The sequence below is a fragment of the Chlamydotis macqueenii genome, chromosome 1 (assembly GCF_036417535.1).
Source record: "Chlamydotis macqueenii isolate bChlMac1 chromosome 1, bChlMac1.mat, whole genome shotgun sequence".
NCBI classification, from domain to species: domain Eukaryota; kingdom Metazoa; phylum Chordata; class Aves; order Otidiformes; family Otididae; genus Chlamydotis; species Chlamydotis macqueenii.
In genome coordinates, this window is record NC_141556.1 from 214,183,013 (window position 1) to 214,199,756 (window position 16,744).

A 16,744-nucleotide genomic window follows, 5' to 3' on the forward strand; every position below is an offset into this window, starting at 1 on the left:
GCTGCTCAGCCTGCGACACCCGGAGCCCACGGGGAGCCGCGCCTTTTGGGTGCACGTGTGGGTGCTGGCTCGCACGGGTCGCAGTGCCTGGGTTTTTACTCCAGTTCTCGCTATTTCAGATCGCGAGAGTGGGTGCGCTCGGCTGGTTTTATTTAGGCTGGAGCTGACTCTCATTTCAAGAAGTTTGTTAGAACCACATTTGAGCCCTGCTTTGATGGATGCTAAGAGGAGGTTCTGTTCCTGCCCCAAAACTGGTTTATTTGGGTTTTTTTTTCGCCCTTTCTAAGCACCAACTCTTTAAAAGAGGGAAAATAACTCCTTGGCACTCTTCCCCCAAACCTGGGGCTGCTCAGGGCTTGCCGGATATTCACTCCCGTTCCAGCCCACAAAAAGGGATTTTATTTTCTTTTTCATAGCTCATTTCTAGGTGGTGGTGTCCAAACGAGTCCCCCACCCGTGAGAGCACCTTTCTTCTCCTGTCCCTAATGCTCCGGGGCCTTCCTGGGAGATAAATCCCCACCAAACTCCGGTCCCGTGGGCTGCCGCTGCTGGGAAAACCTCTGGGAACGCGCAGGGAAGGACACGGAGCGCAAATCCCCAGCAGGGCTGTTGCATCCAGCCTGGGTGCCGTGAACGGTCCCAGTTTGGGGACGTTTTGGGCTGGAAATTCCCACCTGACCCCACAAGCATCCCCTGCGAGCTCCCGGTTATCCCCGGCAGCGCAGATGGAGACGAGCTAATGCCACTGGATTTAATTTCTCAACAACGTACCGCGGATTTAACGGCACAGCCACCCGCTTGATTAAAAAAAATAACACAAAAAAAGGGTGAAATGGCGCAGCCGCCCCGTTCCTGGGGTGCCGATAACCGGAGCGGGACCCCCCGGTGCTTTCAGTCCCCGGCGGGCGACGGGTGGGCTTGGCGTGAACCGGCTGCCTGCCGCGGCTCCTCGCCGCGCCGCCGCCGCGCCATGCACTCGCCGAAAGCCCGGACCTGGGGCTGGCAGTGCCGCCAGTCCCGCCGCGCCGCCATGCACTCCTGCAGCTCGCGGTGCCGCGCCGCGCAGCCCGTCCGCGCGATCATGGCGTCCAGCGGGTCCTCGGCCTCCTCGTCTTCCTTCGACGGCGGACGGTTCCAGGCGTGTCCGGGCCTCGCCATCGCTGAGCCGGGCTGGGGAGAGGTGGCGGGCGTCAGGGCGTTGCCTTCCCCCCCCTCCTTGGGTCACTGACCCCTTTTTTGGGGGGCACCCCAGGGTGCCCAGCACCCTCCGTGCCCCCGTGGGTGCCCCCGTACGCCCCGTGCACCCCAGGAGGAGCTCAGCAAGCCCCCCACCCCTCCATGGATGCTCGGCGCTCTCTGCGCCCCCTCCCGCGCCTCCGTGGGTGCCCAGCACCCCCCGTGGGCCCGACCCCCACCCATGGGTGCTCCCCCACCCACACCTGCCCACCCCCCCACGGGTGCCCAGCACCCCCCATGGGCCCGACCCCCACCCATGGGTGCTCCCCCACCCACACCTGCCCACCCCCCCACGGGTGCCCAGCACCCCCCATGGGCCCGACCCCCACCCATGGGTGCTCCCCCACCCACACCTGCCCACCCCCCCAGGGGTGCCCAGCACCCCCCATGGGCCCGACCCCCACCCATGGGTGCTCCCCGACCCACACCTGCCCACCCCCCCAGGGGTGCCCAGCACCCCCCGTGGGCCCGACCCCCACCCATGGGTGCTCCCCCACCCACACCTGCAAACCCCCCCAGGGGTGCCCAGCACCCCCCGTGGGCCCGACCCCCACCCATGGGTGCTCCCCCACCCACACCTGCCCACCCCCCCACGGGTGCCCAGCACCCCCCGTGGGCCCGACCCCCACCCATGGGTGCTCCCCCACCCACACCTGCCCACCCCACCACGGGTGCCCAGCACCCTCATGCACCCCCCCAGGGGTGCCCAGCAGCTCCCCCACGCACCCCGCCCCCACCCACGGGTGCCCAGCGCCCCCCTGAACCCCTGCCTGCCCACCCCTCCCCCCCTCCATGGCTCCCCATCCCCCACAGTGGAGGCCCAGCGCCCTCCACGCCCCTCCCATGGGCGCTCAGCGCCTCCCCCCACGCATCTCAGCACCACCCATGGGTGCCCCGCACCCTCCACGCCCTCCTGATCCGCACGCAGCCCCTCAGCGCCCCCCCCGTACCAGGCCAGCAGCGCAGCGCGGCCCCTTTAAGGCTGGCGTCGGAACGGGCACGGCCGGGGCGGGGCGGCGGGAGCTGCTCGTTCATTGGAGGAAGCTCTTCCGCTTCCGCCTCGCGGGGGCTGACGGGAAGGAAGGAGGCGGAAGAGGGAGCACCGGGCAAGATGGCGGCGACGCTGCGCATCCAGAGCGACTGGAGCCAGGCGCTGAGGTGAGCGCGGTCCGTCCCGGTCCCCTCCGCCTGGCCCCGCTCCCCTGCCCCGCGCTCACCGCCGCGCTTTTTCTCCGCAGGAGGGACGAGGGCGAGGCCTGGCTGAGCTGCCGGAGCCATGGTGGGTGCTGAGAGGCCCGAGCAGGCCTCGGGCGGGGCGGGATGAGGGCGGCTGGGGGGGTTGGGAGGGGGGAGGGAGGTTATGGGGGGCTGTGGGTTAGGAGGGGGGAGGGAGGTTATGGGGGGCTGTGGGTTAGAGGGGGGAGGGAGGTTATGGGGGGCTGTGGGTTAGGAGGGGGGAGGGAGGTTATGGGGGGCTGTGGGTTAGGAGGGGGGAGGGAGGTTATGGGGGGCTGTGGGTTAGGAGGGGGGAGGGAGGTTATGGGGGGCTGTGGGTTAGGAGGGGGGAGGGAGGTTATGGGGGGCTGTGGGTTAGGAGGGGGGAGGGAGGTTATGGGGGGGCTGGGGGGGTTAGGAGGGGGGAGGGAGGTTATGGGGGGCTGTGGGTTAGGAGGGGGGAGGGAGGTTATGGGGGGCCGTGGGTTAGGAGGGGGGAGGGAGGTTATGGGGGGCCGTGGGTTAGGAGGGGGGAGGGAGGTTATGGGGGGCCGTGGGTTAGGGGGGAGGGAGGTTATGGGGGGCTGTGGGTTAGGAGGGGGGAGGGAGGTTATGGGGGGGCTGGGGGGGTTAGGAGGGGGAGGGAGGTTATGGGGGGCTGTGGGTTAGGAGGGGGGAGGGAGGTTATGGGGGGCTGTGGGTTAGGAGGGGGGAGGGAGGTTATGGGGGGCCGTGGGTTAGGAGGGGGGAGGGAGGTTATGGGGGGCTGTGGGTTAGGAGGGGGGAGGGAGGTTATGGGGGGTGTGGGTTAGGGGGGGGAGGGAGGTTATGGGGGGCTGTGGGTTAGGGGGGGGAGGGAGGTTATGGGGGGCTGTGGGTTAGGAGGGGGGAGGGAGGTTATGGGGGGCTGTGGGTTAGGGGGGGGAGGGAGGTTATGGGGGGCCGTGGGTTAGGAGGGGGGAGGGAGGTTATGGGGGGCCGTGGGTTAGGGGGGAGGGAGGTTATGGGGGGTGTGGGTTAGGGGGGGGAGGGAGGTTATGGGGGGCCGTGGGTTAGGAGGGGGGAGGGAGGTTATGGGGGGCTGTGGGTTAGGAGGGGGGAGGGAGGTTATGGGGGGCTGTGGGTTAGGGGGGAGGGAGGTTATGGGGGGCTGTGGGTTAGGGGGGAGGGAGGTTATGGGGGGCTGTGGGTTAGGAGGGGGGAGGGAGGTTATGGGGGGCTGTGGGTTAGGAGGGGGGAGGGAGGTTATGGGGGGCTGTGGGTTAGGGGGGAGGGAGGTTATGGGGGGGCTGTGGGTTAGGAGGGGGGAGGGAGGTTATGGGGGGCTGTGGGTTAGGAGGGGGGAGGGAGGTTATGGGGGGCTGTGGGTTAGGAGGGGGGAGGGAGGTTATGGGGGGCTGTGGGTTAGGGGGGAGGGAGGTTATGGGGGGGCTGTGGGTTAGGAGGGGGGAGGGAGGTTATGGGGGGCTGTGGGTTAGGAGGGGGGAGGGAGGCTATGGGGGGCCGTGGGTTAGGGGGGGGAGGGAGGTTATGGGGGGCCGTGGGTTAGGGGGGAGGGAGGTTATGGGGGGCTGTGGGTTAGGAGGGGGGAGGGAGGCTATGGGGGGCCGTGGGTTAGGGGGGGGAGGGAGGCTATGGGGGGCCGTGGGTTAGGGGGGGGAGGGAGGTTATGGGGGGCTGTGGGTTAGGAGGGGGGAGGGAGGTTATGGGGGGCCGTGGGTTAGGAGGGGGGAGGGAGGTTATGGGGGGCCGTGGGTTAGGAGGGGGGAGGGAGGTTATGGGGGGTGTGGGTTAGGAGGGGGGAGGGAGGTTATGGGGGGCCGTGGGTTAGGAGGGGGGAGGGAGGTTATGGGGGGTGTGGGTTAGGAGGGGGGAGGGAGGTTATGGGGGGTGTGGGTTAGGGGGGGGAGGGAGGTTATGGGGGGCTGTGGGTTAGGGGGGGGAGGGAGGTTATGGGGGGCCGTGGGTTAGGAGGGGGGAGGGAGGTTATGGGGGGCCGTGGGTTAGGAGGGGGGAGGGAGGTTATGGGGGGCCGTGGGTTAGGGGGGAGGGAGGTTATGGGGGGCTGTGGGTTAGGGGGGAGGGAGGTTATGGGGGGCTGTGGGTTAGGAGGGGGGAGGGAGGTTATGGGGGGCTGTGGGTTAGGGGGGAGGGAGGTTATGGGGGGCCGTGGGTTAGGAGGGGGGAGGGAGGTTATGGGGGGCCGTGGGTTAGGAGGGGGGAGGGAGGTTATGGGGGGCTGTGGGTTAGGAGGGGGGAGGGAGGTTATGGGGGGCTGTGGGTTAGGGGGGAGGGAGGTTATGGGGGGCTGTGGGTTAGGGGGGAGGGAGGTTATGGGGGGGCTGTGGGTTAGGAGGGGGGAGGGAGGTTATGGGGGGCTGTGGGTTAGGGGGGGGAGGGAGGTTATGGGGGTCTGTGGGTGAGGAGGGGGGAGGGAGGTTATGGGGGGCCGTGGGTTAGGAGGGGGGAGGGAGGTTATGGGGGGCCGTGGGTTAGGAGGGGGGAGGGAGGTTATGGGGGTCTGTGGGTGAGGAGGGGGGAGGGAGGTTATGGGGGTCTGTGGGTGAGGAGGGGGGAGGGAGGTTATGGGGGGCTGTGGGTTAGGGGGGGGAGGGAGGTTATGGGGGGCTGTGGGTTAGGAGGGGGGAGGGAGGTTATGGGGGGCTGTGGGTTAGGAGGGGGGAGGGAGGTTATGGGGGGCCGTGGGTTAGGAGGGGGGAGGGAGGTTATGGGGGGCTGTGGGTTAGGAGGGGGGAGGGAGGTTATGGGGGGCTGTGGGTTAGGAGGGGGGAGGGAGGTTATGGGGGGCTGTGGGTTAGGAGGGGGGAGGGAGGTTATGGGGGGCCGTGGGTTAGGAGGGGGGAGGGAGGTTATGGGGGGCCGTGGGTTAGGAGGGGGGAGGGAGGTTATGGGGGGCCGTGGGTTAGGGGGGAGGGAGGTTATGGGGGGCTGTGGGTTAGGAGGGGGGAGGGAGGTTATGGGGGGCCGTGGGTTAGGAGGGGGGAGGGAGGTTATGGGGGGCCGTGGGTTAGGAGGGGGGAGGGAGGTTATGGGGGGCCGTGGGTTAGGAGGGGGGAGGGAGGTTATGGGGGGCCGTGGGTTAGGAGGGGGGAGGGAGGTTATGGGGGGCCGTGGGTTAGGAGGGGGGAGGGAGGTTATGGGGGGCCGTGGGTTAGGAGGGGGGAGGGAGGTTATGGGGGGCTGTGGGTTAGGGGCGGGGAGGGAGGTTATGGGGGGCCGTGGGTTAGGAGGGGGGAGGGAGGTTATGGGGGGCCGTGGGTTAGGGGGGAGGGAGGTTATGGGGGGCCGTGGGTTAGGAGGGGGGAGGGAGGTTATGGGGGGCCGTGGGTTAGGAGGGGGGAGGGAGGTTATGGGGGGCCGTGGGTTAGGAGGGGGGAGGGAGGTTATGGGGGGCCGTGGGTTAGGAGGGGGGAGGGAGGTTATGGGGGGCCGTGGGTTAGGAGGGGGGAGGGAGGTTATGGGGGGCCGTGGGTTGGGGGGGGAGGGAGGTTATGGGGGGCTGTGGGTTAGGAGGGGGGAGGGAGGTTATGGGGGGCTGTGGGTTAGGGGGGAGGGAGGTTATGGGGGGCCGTGGGTTAGGGGGGAGGGAGGTTATGGGGGGCTGTGGGTTAGGAGGGGGGAGGGAGGTTATGGGGGGCCGTGGGTTGGGGGGGGAGGGAGGTTATGGGGGGCCGTGGGTTAGGAGGGGGGAGGGAGGTTATGGGGGGCTGTGGGTTAGGAGGGGGGAGGGAGGTTATGGGGGGCTGTGGGTTAGGAGGGGGGAGGGAGGTTATGGGGGGCTGTGGGTTAGGAGGGGGGAGGGAGGTTATGGGGGGCTGTGGGTTAGGGGGGGGGAGGGAGGTTATGGGGGGCTGTGGGTTAGGAGGGGGGAGGGAGGTTGAGGGAGGGGGGAGGGCGGTTGAGGGAGCCCTGTGGTTTAGGGGAGGATGAGGGGAAGGTGGGCGGAGCGGGGAGGTCTGGGGCTGGGGGGCAGCCCAGCTGATGGCTGCTGTCCCCGCAGGGAAGCCGACCCTGTACGGCAGCCTGACCCGCCGCGGGCTCAGCGCCGAGGGCGTCCCCGACATCGCTGCCTCCGAGGGCTTCGTGGTGGGGGAAGTCACCAAGGTGCGTGATGATGCTCTGACACCAGCCACAATCGCAGCCTAAAGCTGCCCCCCAGTCCCCTGCGCGGTCCCATCCGGTTATCCTGGGCCTCCCACCCGCGCGGTGCCCTGGAGCCGCTCCGTAGCGTCCCGTAGTTGGGCTGGGGTTACGTGTCACGGCTGGCCAGGCCGTAGCGGCCATCGCTTGCCGCGCAGGACCTGCGTTTTGAGGAGGCGTAAGGAGACGAGCCCAACGCTGCGCCTTCCATCGATCTTCAGGCTGTGAGAGACCGCAGCTGGGCCCAGATCGTACTTCTGCCCTGGCAGCGTCTGTGTTTCGATACAACTGACGGCGCTTCTAATTCTTTTTCTCCTCTAGAAAAGCATTCTCATTTCTTGTCCTCACGAAAACGTGTCCACAAAGTTCCTGGCCCCCTACACGACTTTTTCTAGAATTCATCAGAAAAGCGTAAGTAACCTTGCGAAGAGAGCGGGGAAATAACTGGAAGGGACCGTAAACGTTCACAACGCGTCTGTGGCTGTCGCGTGCTCGTTCCGAGGGGCGGCCTGCAGCGTGACGTTGCGTGTGAGCTAGGTGATAAATCATGGAAACTTGGGAAAATGGATTGCGGTTAAGTTTAGTGCTCGGAGAGAATCTGTGGAATTCTTGAGACTGATTTCTTGATCTGCTCGTGCTAGATTCCCCCCCGCAAAGGAACCAGATGTGTGAATTGGTGTGTCAAAAACCGAGGTAAAAATAAGCGTTTCCAGGCGCTCAGCTCTTCAGCTCCGAGCGGTTCAAATCTCTGCCGGGTGTGTGGCGGCTCTTTGCTCCCCTGTGATGAAGTTGTCTTTGGTATTTGCCGTGTGAATTTCTGTTTGCGGGGCTGGGAGTTGAACGCTGCGTAAACTCGCCTTGACCTGGTGGGAGCTGAGAGGCCGGAAAGGCCCGGCTTGTACTTAAAAAATAAATAAATTGCGTTAACTCCTAATTTATTTAAAAGCATCCTGTTTGTTTTGCTGAATAATCTCTTTTTTTTTTGTTGCACTCCCGTCGATCTGGGGGCGCAGCTCCTCGCTGAGCGGTGACACAGGAGGGCTGTCTCTGACTTGAAATTTCGTTTCCTCACTGAAGAGAAGCGCGTGACTTGGCGTTGCTGGAAGGTAGCCTGCGCTTTCGCCGAACGCTTAACCCTACGTGGGAATGATCCGAGAAACTGAGGGGCGTGCAGCCCGCTGCCCTAAAGGGGTTCCCCTGAAGGCTCCTGGAGGTGTTTCGGCACGCTCCTCTCGTGATTTATTGAGGAAATTGTTGCGCTGAACCCAGCTGGACATGCCGAAAAGCCAGCCTCCATTAGTGGAGCTCACAAGGGGCGTAAATCGAGCTGCAATTCCGTGTCTCACCAGCTGTTTTCAGAGGAAGCGGGGCTCTGCTGGGAGACGGAGCCTGGGGAGGCAGAGGTGAATCACTTCGGAGCTTTGTGCTGCTTAAGAGCCCCCAGCTGCCCGTTTGCGCGAGAAACGGCGTCGACGTTCAGAGCACCGCAAAACGGAAATGCAGGCGCAAGCGTTCAGCGAACGCGCTGCTGGGCGCTCGTGCCTGGCCTTGCCTGTTAACGTATCCCGCCTGAAAATCTGGGGAGGTGCCAGATGTCAGTGGTGCTTTTTGCTCCTGCTTGAATGACCTTCACAGGATTTCTTGTTTTTTTTTTTTTTTTTTTTACACTAGGGAGCAAACTACCTTAGATTGGTTTGCCACTCACGTTACCGGTGTCGTTCTCACATTACCAGCCAGTAAACGGCTGTTTTAACGGCTAAACCGTTGCCTTGTGCTCTTATTTACATCTTCTAATTCCTGTTTCAGTTCCCAAATTTATTTTTCAAGTGGAGGTTGGGTATTGACCCTGCACCCTGTTAACCTTAGCCGTGGTTTGAGCTGTCAGAGCTTTTTCAGGAGAGGAGTTTGGTCTGATTCTTGCTCGAATAGGAGAACGTGTGACTGAAGCGTGGCATCTCCTGTCCCGAGAAGCCCTGGCAGAAATAGGGTGCCTGAAGGCATCATCCTTCAGTCTCAGGCCTCTGGCTGTCCTCTTTCTTGGCCACGTTCCTCAGTTTACTCGTATCTTTGGGTTTCCCCAGAAACACGGCGGTAAAATCCAACTGTCTCTTCAGGCTGGCCGCTAGCTAAGGCTGAAAATGATCTTGTTTGAAATCAAATTCTTTTCTGAACAACTAACTAATCTGAAGCCTGGGGTGAAGATGAGCAGCCTCGTCCCTCACACGCCTGTCCTGGCTGGGACCTGCGAGCGCGCTGACGGACCGTGCAAGGGAAGAGAAACCTGTGCTTCATCGTGGTGGCGAGGGATGAGAGCGGCGATGGAACCCTTCTTGTGCTGGATCTGCGTTTCTCGCTTCTGTCAGTGGATTTCACCGCTGCCGTGGCTGTGTTCTAGCTAGAGTAGCTGTTATCTGAAATTATTTTAGAATAGAATGTTTCAGGGACCTGCAATGATTGGGCAGCGATGATGTCTGGCATGGCGGGAGAGGCTGCCCTGGCACTCAGCGTCTCTTCCGAAGGGCTCAGCTCTCCCAGTGTTTACGCAGAGCGGGCAGTTGTTGATAATTCAGCGTGGCAGGCTGCAAGGAGTTAGCCTGCCAGCGTGAGGAGCTAGTTTTGAGTCAGCGTTTCAGAAAATTTAGGCCGCGTCGTTGTTTCGTAAACGTCTCAAACAATGTCTCTTGGGTTTGTGAGTTGAGGCGCTCTCAAGCCAGCCAGTTACCTCGAGCTGCTGCGGAACAGCTTGGCTCAACTTCTTATCTGTGTACGGGAGCTGCTAGAAAAATCCAAATTTCTGATCCAGCCAGGGTAAACTTGAAATACAACTGCTGCCTGTGCAGTCTCTGACTCAGCGTTTCTTTTTCTCCCTGCTTTGCAGATCTCTGCAGAGTCACAGGCAGAGAATAACAATTTCTCTGTAAATTTTGGTGGCGACCGCAAGAAATCTGGGGTGCTTCGTGCCGGGTTGCAGTCACCCAGCTAATCTGAGCCCTGCCTGCGGGGTCAGCCCACACCCGCAGCTCGCTCCTGAAGGAGGAACGCAGCAATCTGTGTAAAGGGATAAACTGAGGAGAATTTCTTTTTATGCTGCCCTTGTCCTCTAGAAAAAAAAACCCTGCTGTACAGGATCTGCTTGGTTTTTTGATTTCGTAAAGGCTTAATTAATAGCTCGTAAAACTTACTGCCTTGTATAACGCTATTAAATGTTAGAAGACTTATCAGGCTCTAGCTGTTAAGCTAGGCGCGTGGAAATTCTTTCTGGTGTTCTAAATGTCTAGCAGTACGTCTTGGGGAGCTAAAAAGTGCTGAATGATGGCCTTAGCATGTCTCCCCCAGTACAAACTTAGGCTCTTGAGCAAAAATACCTACGTACGGGGTCTTACAAAGCTAACGTTTGGTGTTTTTACCCTCCTGCAGATTACCTGTCTTGATATTTCCAGCGGCGGAGGGCTCGGCGTGTCTACCAGCACAGATGGGACCATGAAAATCTGGCAGGCTGCAAATGGAGAAATAAGAGTAAGAGCCTCCAGCTTTGATGTTGGGCGTTGTCTGGGACGTTACCGAAGTCACTCGGCTGTGACTTCGGTCGGGCTATCCGCACGCGGTGGTCTGGGGCTGGCAGGAATCTGGCTTTTGATCGAAAAGCTAGTTTAAATTTGGCATGGCAGCTCCTAAGTGGCGTGGAACAAGCACTGAATTTCTTCTGCAGTGGAGAAGAGATGAGGAAAAAAAGACTCCTGGCCCTGGTGGGTTATCCACATCATGGCTTAGCTGCCTTCTTGTGGAGCTTGACCTGTCAGCTGCTTGTTCACCAGAGGATAAAGACATTTAACCTGTTAATAGAAACAGATGTAGTACCCTTTGCTGTGTAATTAGCTGCTCAAACGGCAGAGGGGGGCCCAAATTGTACCTGCTAGCTCTCTGACTAGCTCAGATTCAGGCAAGTGCCTTGCAGGAACGCAAACCCAGAGGATCTGAGCTTAATCCCCACATGGGAACACCAAATTCCAGTGTCATAGCTCAAAAATTGCTCGGCGCGAGGGTGATAACGACGGAACTAGCACGTAGCTCTTTGTTTTTCCAGAGGCTGTTGGAAGGCCATGTGTATGATGTGAATTGTTGCAGGTTTTTCCCATCGGGCCTCGTGGTTCTGAGTGGGGGAATGGATGCCCAGCTAAAGATCTGGTCAGCAGAAGACGCCAGTTGCGTAGTAACATTTAAAGGTCACAAAGGAGGTATGGAGTGCTTAGCCTTTGAAATGCTTCATCTGCCGTGTCTATAATTATTTTGCTAACGTTCAGTCCCCAGCCTGCTGCACTTTGTGCTCTGCATTTATATTAGATGTCCAGAATATATTTTTTTCAAGCTCCCAGAACTTAAATAAAAAGATCAGTAGTTGCAGTATTAGCTGAAATAGTTTCTTCTCACTGCATTTTCTTCATTAATTTTCCACATTTTCCTCATGAATTAAGGCAAAAAGAGGGAGCATGCAGTCCATTAGCCTGTTGCTTGCACCGGGATCATCCTGCTCACCTTCGGTTGCTCCACAGCCCCTTTTTTTTTTTATTTATTTTATTTGCACATAGCAATTTATTACGGGCTTGCAAAACTCGGGCAGGCAGTTACCTGCCTTGAAGACACGAGCTGTTGAAAGTGAGTAAGGCACAGCGAGAGCAGCTGCGAGGATCCTTAAGTGATTATTTCTTAAGAAGGGCTGGAATAAGCTCGTTCACCCTTGTGCTGAGGGCAGATGTTCAGCTCTGCCCCTGCTGATGGTCTTGCTGCCGAAAATGAGAGCAAATTCTTCACCCTCCCTCTGTCCTCACGTAGAGGATTCACTGGCCGCCTCGTGTGGCCAGTTGGGTGCTGTTCCTTGTGTCCAGGATCCACACTGCGAACTCTTCCAGTTGATGCTTAGTCCCAGAGAGGAACTGCAAGGGATGGAAAATGAGTTAGCCAGGAAGGCTCCTGAGAGCTGAGATCGAAGCAATTTCTGGACAGAGCCTCTGTTAATCTCCGGAAAGAAGATTTGGTTTCCAGGACCCCTCATTCAGTGTGGATTTATACGTAATGCTTAAGCAGGCTCCCATTTTCCCCCTGTTTACACCCAGCCCAGAGCACAGGGGCCAGTGGAGCTCTCTTCTCACGGGCAGGTGGTTGCTTCCTAAGGGACGCCGACTCGAACGCTTGGGTGCTGGTGAGCAAGTCCAAGTGAGTTGTGGATGTGGCATCAGATGCCCAAAACCCTGCCCTAAATTAGCAAAGCTTCATCAAAAAGCTTAAGAAGCCCTGTGGCTGGCTGGCCAAAACTTGATTAACTCAAAAACTCATCTTGCACCGAGCGTGCCGTTATTTTCCTGTGATCTATTTGTGTGGATTCAAAATATTTTGCAGCAAATGTCCTGTAAACAAAGCGTGACAGGGCTTTGGCTGGAAAGACGCTGGCTGCCTCCCGATGACTCTGAAGCTGACTTTAGTCACTGCTTATAACTCCCGCCCAAACTGCTGCAGTTGGTTTTGGCTTGCTTGGCTTCTCCTGTCATTTGAGCTTGTCACGTTTAATGACTGCTTCTGTAGGGAAAGCATAAATTAGATCTTCTCACCGTCTGACTTTTCCCTTCCAAAAAACCACTGCGTCGTTTTTCAGATCTCAAAATCCCACAGTGAGGTGAGGTATTCAGGGGATGTTAGCACCTCCAAAAACTGCTCTTCTGATGCTGCTGTACTGGATAATGTGGGTGCTGCTTGCCCCACACAATTTCTGGGATTATCTAGCGCTGAACTTGGCAGCACTTTAAGAGCGCTGGGCCAGGCTGTTTTCTGCCCAGGTTAGAGGAAAATTTCGGAGGTAGAAACTCGGCAGCAGCTGTCATATCAGCTCAGTCTGAGGCGAGGTGCTGGGTGGTGGCTCCTGCTCTGCATGGTTTTCTGGGAGCTCCAGCCTTCCACAAAAATCTCTGTAGATGCTGTGGCTCCCCACCCCACGTTGCACCCCACACAGTTTGGCTGTGTGTGACTGCTGGCACTCTGGGGACGGTGGCTCGGGGCTTGCAGTTGCGTTTGCCTTGGGAAATGAGATACTTTGTCTGCCTTTCGTGCTGTCTGCCTGAACATGGTTTTTGCTTTGATGCAGGAATTTTGGACACTGCCATTGTGGATCGGGGAAGAAATGTCCTTTCCTGCTCTAGAGACGGCACTGCCCGCCTCTGGGACTGTGGCAAATCCGCCTGTCTGGGTGTCGTCGCTGACTGCGGCTCTCCCGTCAACGGCATTGCCTTGGGCGCTGCTGACGACTCGCTGAACCTGGGCACGCCTGAAAAAGCTCCTAGTAAGGGTCTTTCTCTTAAAATTCATCTTTGTTCCCCTGTCCCAAACTGCTTACGTTTGTCACCAGCAATCCTGAGCGTGTGGTGTCCTTGTACCACCTCGGGAAGGGAACTGGGGTCACCAGAGCAGAGCACTCCGGTCCTGCGGAGGAACTGAGCCTTATCAAGCAGTTTAAGTAATTAAGATCAGGGTCTCTTTGATTACTAGCCTGCCTTGCTGCGTCTGGTGTCTTAGGATGTGGAGAAACGCTGTTATAAACGTTCAGCAGGGGTGGAATAGAGTATCTTCAGTTGGAAGGGACCTAAAATGATTGTGTAGCCCAACTGCCTGACCAGTTCAGGGCTGACCAAAAGTTAAGGGCCCTGTCCAAATGCCTCTTAAACACCGACAGGCTTGGGGCAGCGAGCACCTCTCTGGAAATCCTGTTCCAGTGTTTGACCGCCATCTCAGCCGACGCCTCCCCTGGTGCAGCCCTGAACCCTGATTCCAGCTGTCAGGTTTTGGTACCATCAAGACTCTTTGCGTACCGACTGCTGGAATTAACTGTTGTCCTTTTGTCAGGTGATCGTGAGATTGGGACAGAAGGGAAAATCCTGCTGCTGGCTCGAGAAGACAAGAAGCTTCAAGGAGTGGGACTGCAGAGCAGGCAGCCGGTAAGGAGTCTCAAGAGCGTTCTCCCCTTGTGTATTCCGTGGAGGAAAGATTAAAACCTGGTACAATAAAGGGATGCTTTCTCTCCCTCCTCCTGGCTAGACTTGTGTGAGGGGTTTGAGGAGTATCATGACTTTAACCCAGGTTTGGAGAAGACTCTTTAAACAGTGGCCAGTAGATGTCATTGTGAAAGCGGGAACTACAGGCTGTCTCATGCAGCCGAGGTGTGAAGTCGCGGTTTGTTCTGGTGGGTGTTTGAATTCAGAGTGTGAAGGGGACCTTGAGTGGTTACCGGTCCATCTCCCTCCTCTCGGTGAAGGAAAACGGAGTTGGTAGATCTTACCGGGAGCATCCTGGGCAGTGGAACTCCCGACGATGGGGCGAGTTGAACTGCCTGTGGCGAGTGAAGATTTGGGTGGAACAGACTTGCTGACCAAGGTTGGTCAGTGGGATGGCAAAGGCTCACCTGCAACAAAGCTCGCAGCCTGCGTAACGACTGCGGCTCGGGGAGGAAGGAGTTACCTTTGTGAACCTGCAGCGCAGATCTGGTCCTGCTGCTCCATGGGTCCTGAAGATTAGTTAGAGCTCTGCGTTGGTTCGCCTGTAGCTCCAAAGGAGACCCAGGAGCATTCACTGATTGCACTGTCCTCGCTGACTTGGCAAAACTGATCCTGGAGTGCTGTTCTGCTCGTCTTGGAGCAGAGCTGAGGGGACATTAACCTCGCTCTGGGTTTGCCAGTTTGAGCCATGGCTCGTTAACTAATTTCTAAATAAATTCTTGCTTCCTTCTCCTGGGTGTCCTTGTATGTGAGTGTCTGACGCCTTCGTTTGTTCCCGTATTCCCAGGTGTTCCTCTTCGTGGGATCCGACGCGTTCAACTGCTGCACGTTCCTCTCAAGTACCTATATCCTAGCGGGGACTCAGGATGGGAACATCTACCAGCTGGACGTGAGAAACGCCGGGTGAGTGCCTGGGGCTGCAAGCATTGAAACAACAACTAGGTTTTTGGATGGGAAAGAGAGCCAGACTGAGGGTGCTGGCAAACTGCCCCTCCTAAAGGGTGGATACAGCCCCAGCCACGCCACCGTGAGCTTCTGAACGTCCTGTGGACGGCTCTTTTTCCTGGGGAGGATACTCCTGCTCATCATCAGGTGATGAATGTTCTCTGGAAAGTGCCTCCTAAGAGACTGTAGGCTCTGCATAGGTTCCTTAGTCACTGAGAAGCTTTTCAGCCTTGATCTGTGACCAAGGGTGCTATTGGCATACCTTACCTTGCAGATTATTGGGGTTTTTTTTAAAAAAAAAAGATATATTTTTATATATAAAAATTATGTTCATATACTGTGCATATTATGTTATACAGGAATGTCTGTGTGATTGTATATAATCTATGTAGATAGATTTAGCAGAAAACTTCTTAGCAGCAGGCTTCTTGCCAAAAGCACAGCCCCTTCCTCTCCTTCACTGGTGAGACTTACGTGTCTTTGCGGAATCCTAACGTTTCCCCCGATCCTCGCTCCAGCACGGGACTGGAGCCGAGCTGTCTCTGGGGGCTGGAGCTGCTCTAAGTTGGTTTTCGGCAGCGTCGGAGGCGAGCTCTGAGCAGGGGGGCTCATCCCTTGTTTCTGCTCATTTTTCTAGCACTCCGATCCAGGTCATCCACAGATCAGGAGCACCGGTGCTTTCCCTGCTCCCGTACCGAGACGGATTTGTTGCCAGCCAAGGTAAGACAAGTGCTGTTTTGTGCCAGTAGAAATTCTATAATTTAATTGAGTTTTGTGCTCTTTGGGTGTTGTCCTCTTGCATACAAGCGCTGGCTGGCTTGTAGAAGAGGGCTAAGGCAGTGTCCGTGGCAAAAAGGCGATGTAGTAGGAGCAATGGTTGCTTTTTGCCTTGTGATTTCTCCCCCGCGCTTCCCCTGTTCCTCCAAAGTAGAGCTCCAAGGTGCATCTCGACCGGTAGAGCCTTTTTCCGTCTCTGCGACATCCTCACAGCGCGTTTCCCTCTGCCTGGGGGCTCCGTACTCCGTGATCAGTTGTTTCTGATGGACCCGTTAGCGCTGCTTGCAATTAAAAGCGTGGCTTTTTTCACTAACTGACCGACGTTCCTTCCTTGCTTGGTACCTCTTCTGCTCGTGTAGGTGATGGAACCTGCTTCGTCGTTCAGCAAGACCTCGATTACGTCCTCGATCTCACAGAAGCTGACTGCGACCCTGTCTACAAGGTAAGGAGTGCGTTGTAACGCCGGAGATAAAAGGGTGTAGGGAAAGGTGATGCCGGGTCGCAGGCAGCCGCCTTTATCTTGGGATTTGGCAGCCCGCACATCAGGTTCCTTCACACAGTTGACTTTTAAGCTTATTTTTTTTTTTTCCTAGCTGAATAATCTTAATATTTAGCATAAACAAATCCTCTGGCGGTGTCCGGTGGCGTTATCTCCACCGTGCAGGAGCAATACTGAACAGTGGAGAAGCTCAGCTGTTGGAGTAGCTCTGACAGACTGTTTCTGTAAAGAGTGAATTAATTGTGCTCGGAGGATCGCCGGGGTAAAGGCTGCGCGGTGCTGCCTGTCTTCTCTTGTCCCCTGGTGACTCGAGACCAGAAAATGGGCTGCTCACCTCCTCTTCCCTCTATAAAAGGCCAAAAGGAAGGCTGATCTCTGAGAATTTTACTGTTAACTGTCACTTGGGAAATACTGTGCTTAAATATTTCTTTTTTTTTTCCCTCCTTTTTCAGGTGGCTTCTTGGGAGAAGGAAATCTACACCTGCTGCAGAGACGGGATCGTGAGGAGATACCAGCTTTCTGAGCTTTAAGTGTTTGGATCGGCTGAGCAGTGGAGAGATGTGTGGAAATAGCTCTTCCAAGGTTGTTTTCCTGTACAGTTCGTTTGAGATGTGTACAGAGGAGTTTTGGAGGCTGTTGTGATGACCAAGCTCTGTACGGAGGTTTTCCATGAGGGGTAATATTTCTTACTACAACCCAGCTTTGATCGTTTTTAATGTGCAGAGCGCCTCTGAGGTGTTAGAGTGTAATTTTTTTTTTTTTTTCACTGATGAAAAACTGCTGTTTCTAGGGGGAAGAAAAAAATAAAAATAAATTGGGGAGGAGGGGCAGGCGGGCCGTGAAGGTGATGGTGTGGACGGAAATAAAGCAACTG

General features: G+C 57.4%; 2 protein-coding genes across 2 annotated transcripts; one reads left to right on the forward strand and one right to left on the reverse strand.

The window, feature by feature from the left end:
• Positions 1–737: 737 nt before the first annotated feature.
• COA4 (cytochrome c oxidase assembly factor 4 homolog) lies at positions 738–2,313 on the reverse strand. Its single transcript, XM_086739790.1, has 2 exons — positions 2,187–2,313; positions 738–1,170 (listed from the first exon to the last, which is right to left on the reverse strand). The coding sequence occupies exon 2, from the start codon at positions 1,156–1,158 to the stop codon at positions 892–894; it is 267 nt and encodes an 88-aa protein (XP_086595916.1). The 5' UTR covers positions 1,159–1,170; positions 2,187–2,313; the 3' UTR covers positions 738–891.
• Positions 2,291–16,498, forward strand: PAAF1 (proteasomal ATPase associated factor 1). The gene is made up of 12 exons (XM_086739780.1): positions 2,291–2,394; positions 2,475–2,515; positions 6,473–6,576; positions 6,934–7,023; positions 10,030–10,128; positions 10,697–10,847; positions 12,746–12,940; positions 13,501–13,592; positions 14,437–14,552; positions 15,232–15,314; positions 15,731–15,813; positions 16,323–16,498. The coding sequence occupies exons 1-12, from the start codon at positions 2,348–2,350 to the stop codon at positions 16,398–16,400; spliced, it is 1,179 nt and encodes a 392-aa protein (XP_086595906.1). The 5' UTR covers positions 2,291–2,347; the 3' UTR covers positions 16,401–16,498.
• The last annotated feature ends 246 nt before the right edge of the window (positions 16,499–16,744 follow it).

Bases quoted from the DNA above. Each gene is read 5' to 3' on its own strand.
- COA4 (XM_086739790.1), bottom strand. From the start codon at position 1,158: ATGGCGAGGCCCGGACACGCCTGGAACCGTCCGCCGTCGAAGGAAGAC.
- PAAF1 (XM_086739780.1), top strand. From the start codon at position 2,348: ATGGCGGCGACGCTGCGCATCCAGAGCGACTGGAGCCAGGCGCTGAG. The intron at 6,577-6,933 runs GTGCGTGATGAT...TTTCTCCTCTAG, and splicing joins TGGTGGGGGAAGTCACCAAG to AAAAGCATTCTCATTTCTTG. The intron at 13,593-14,436 runs GTAAGGAGTCTC...CCGTATTCCCAG, and splicing joins GACTGCAGAGCAGGCAGCCG to GTGTTCCTCTTCGTGGGATC.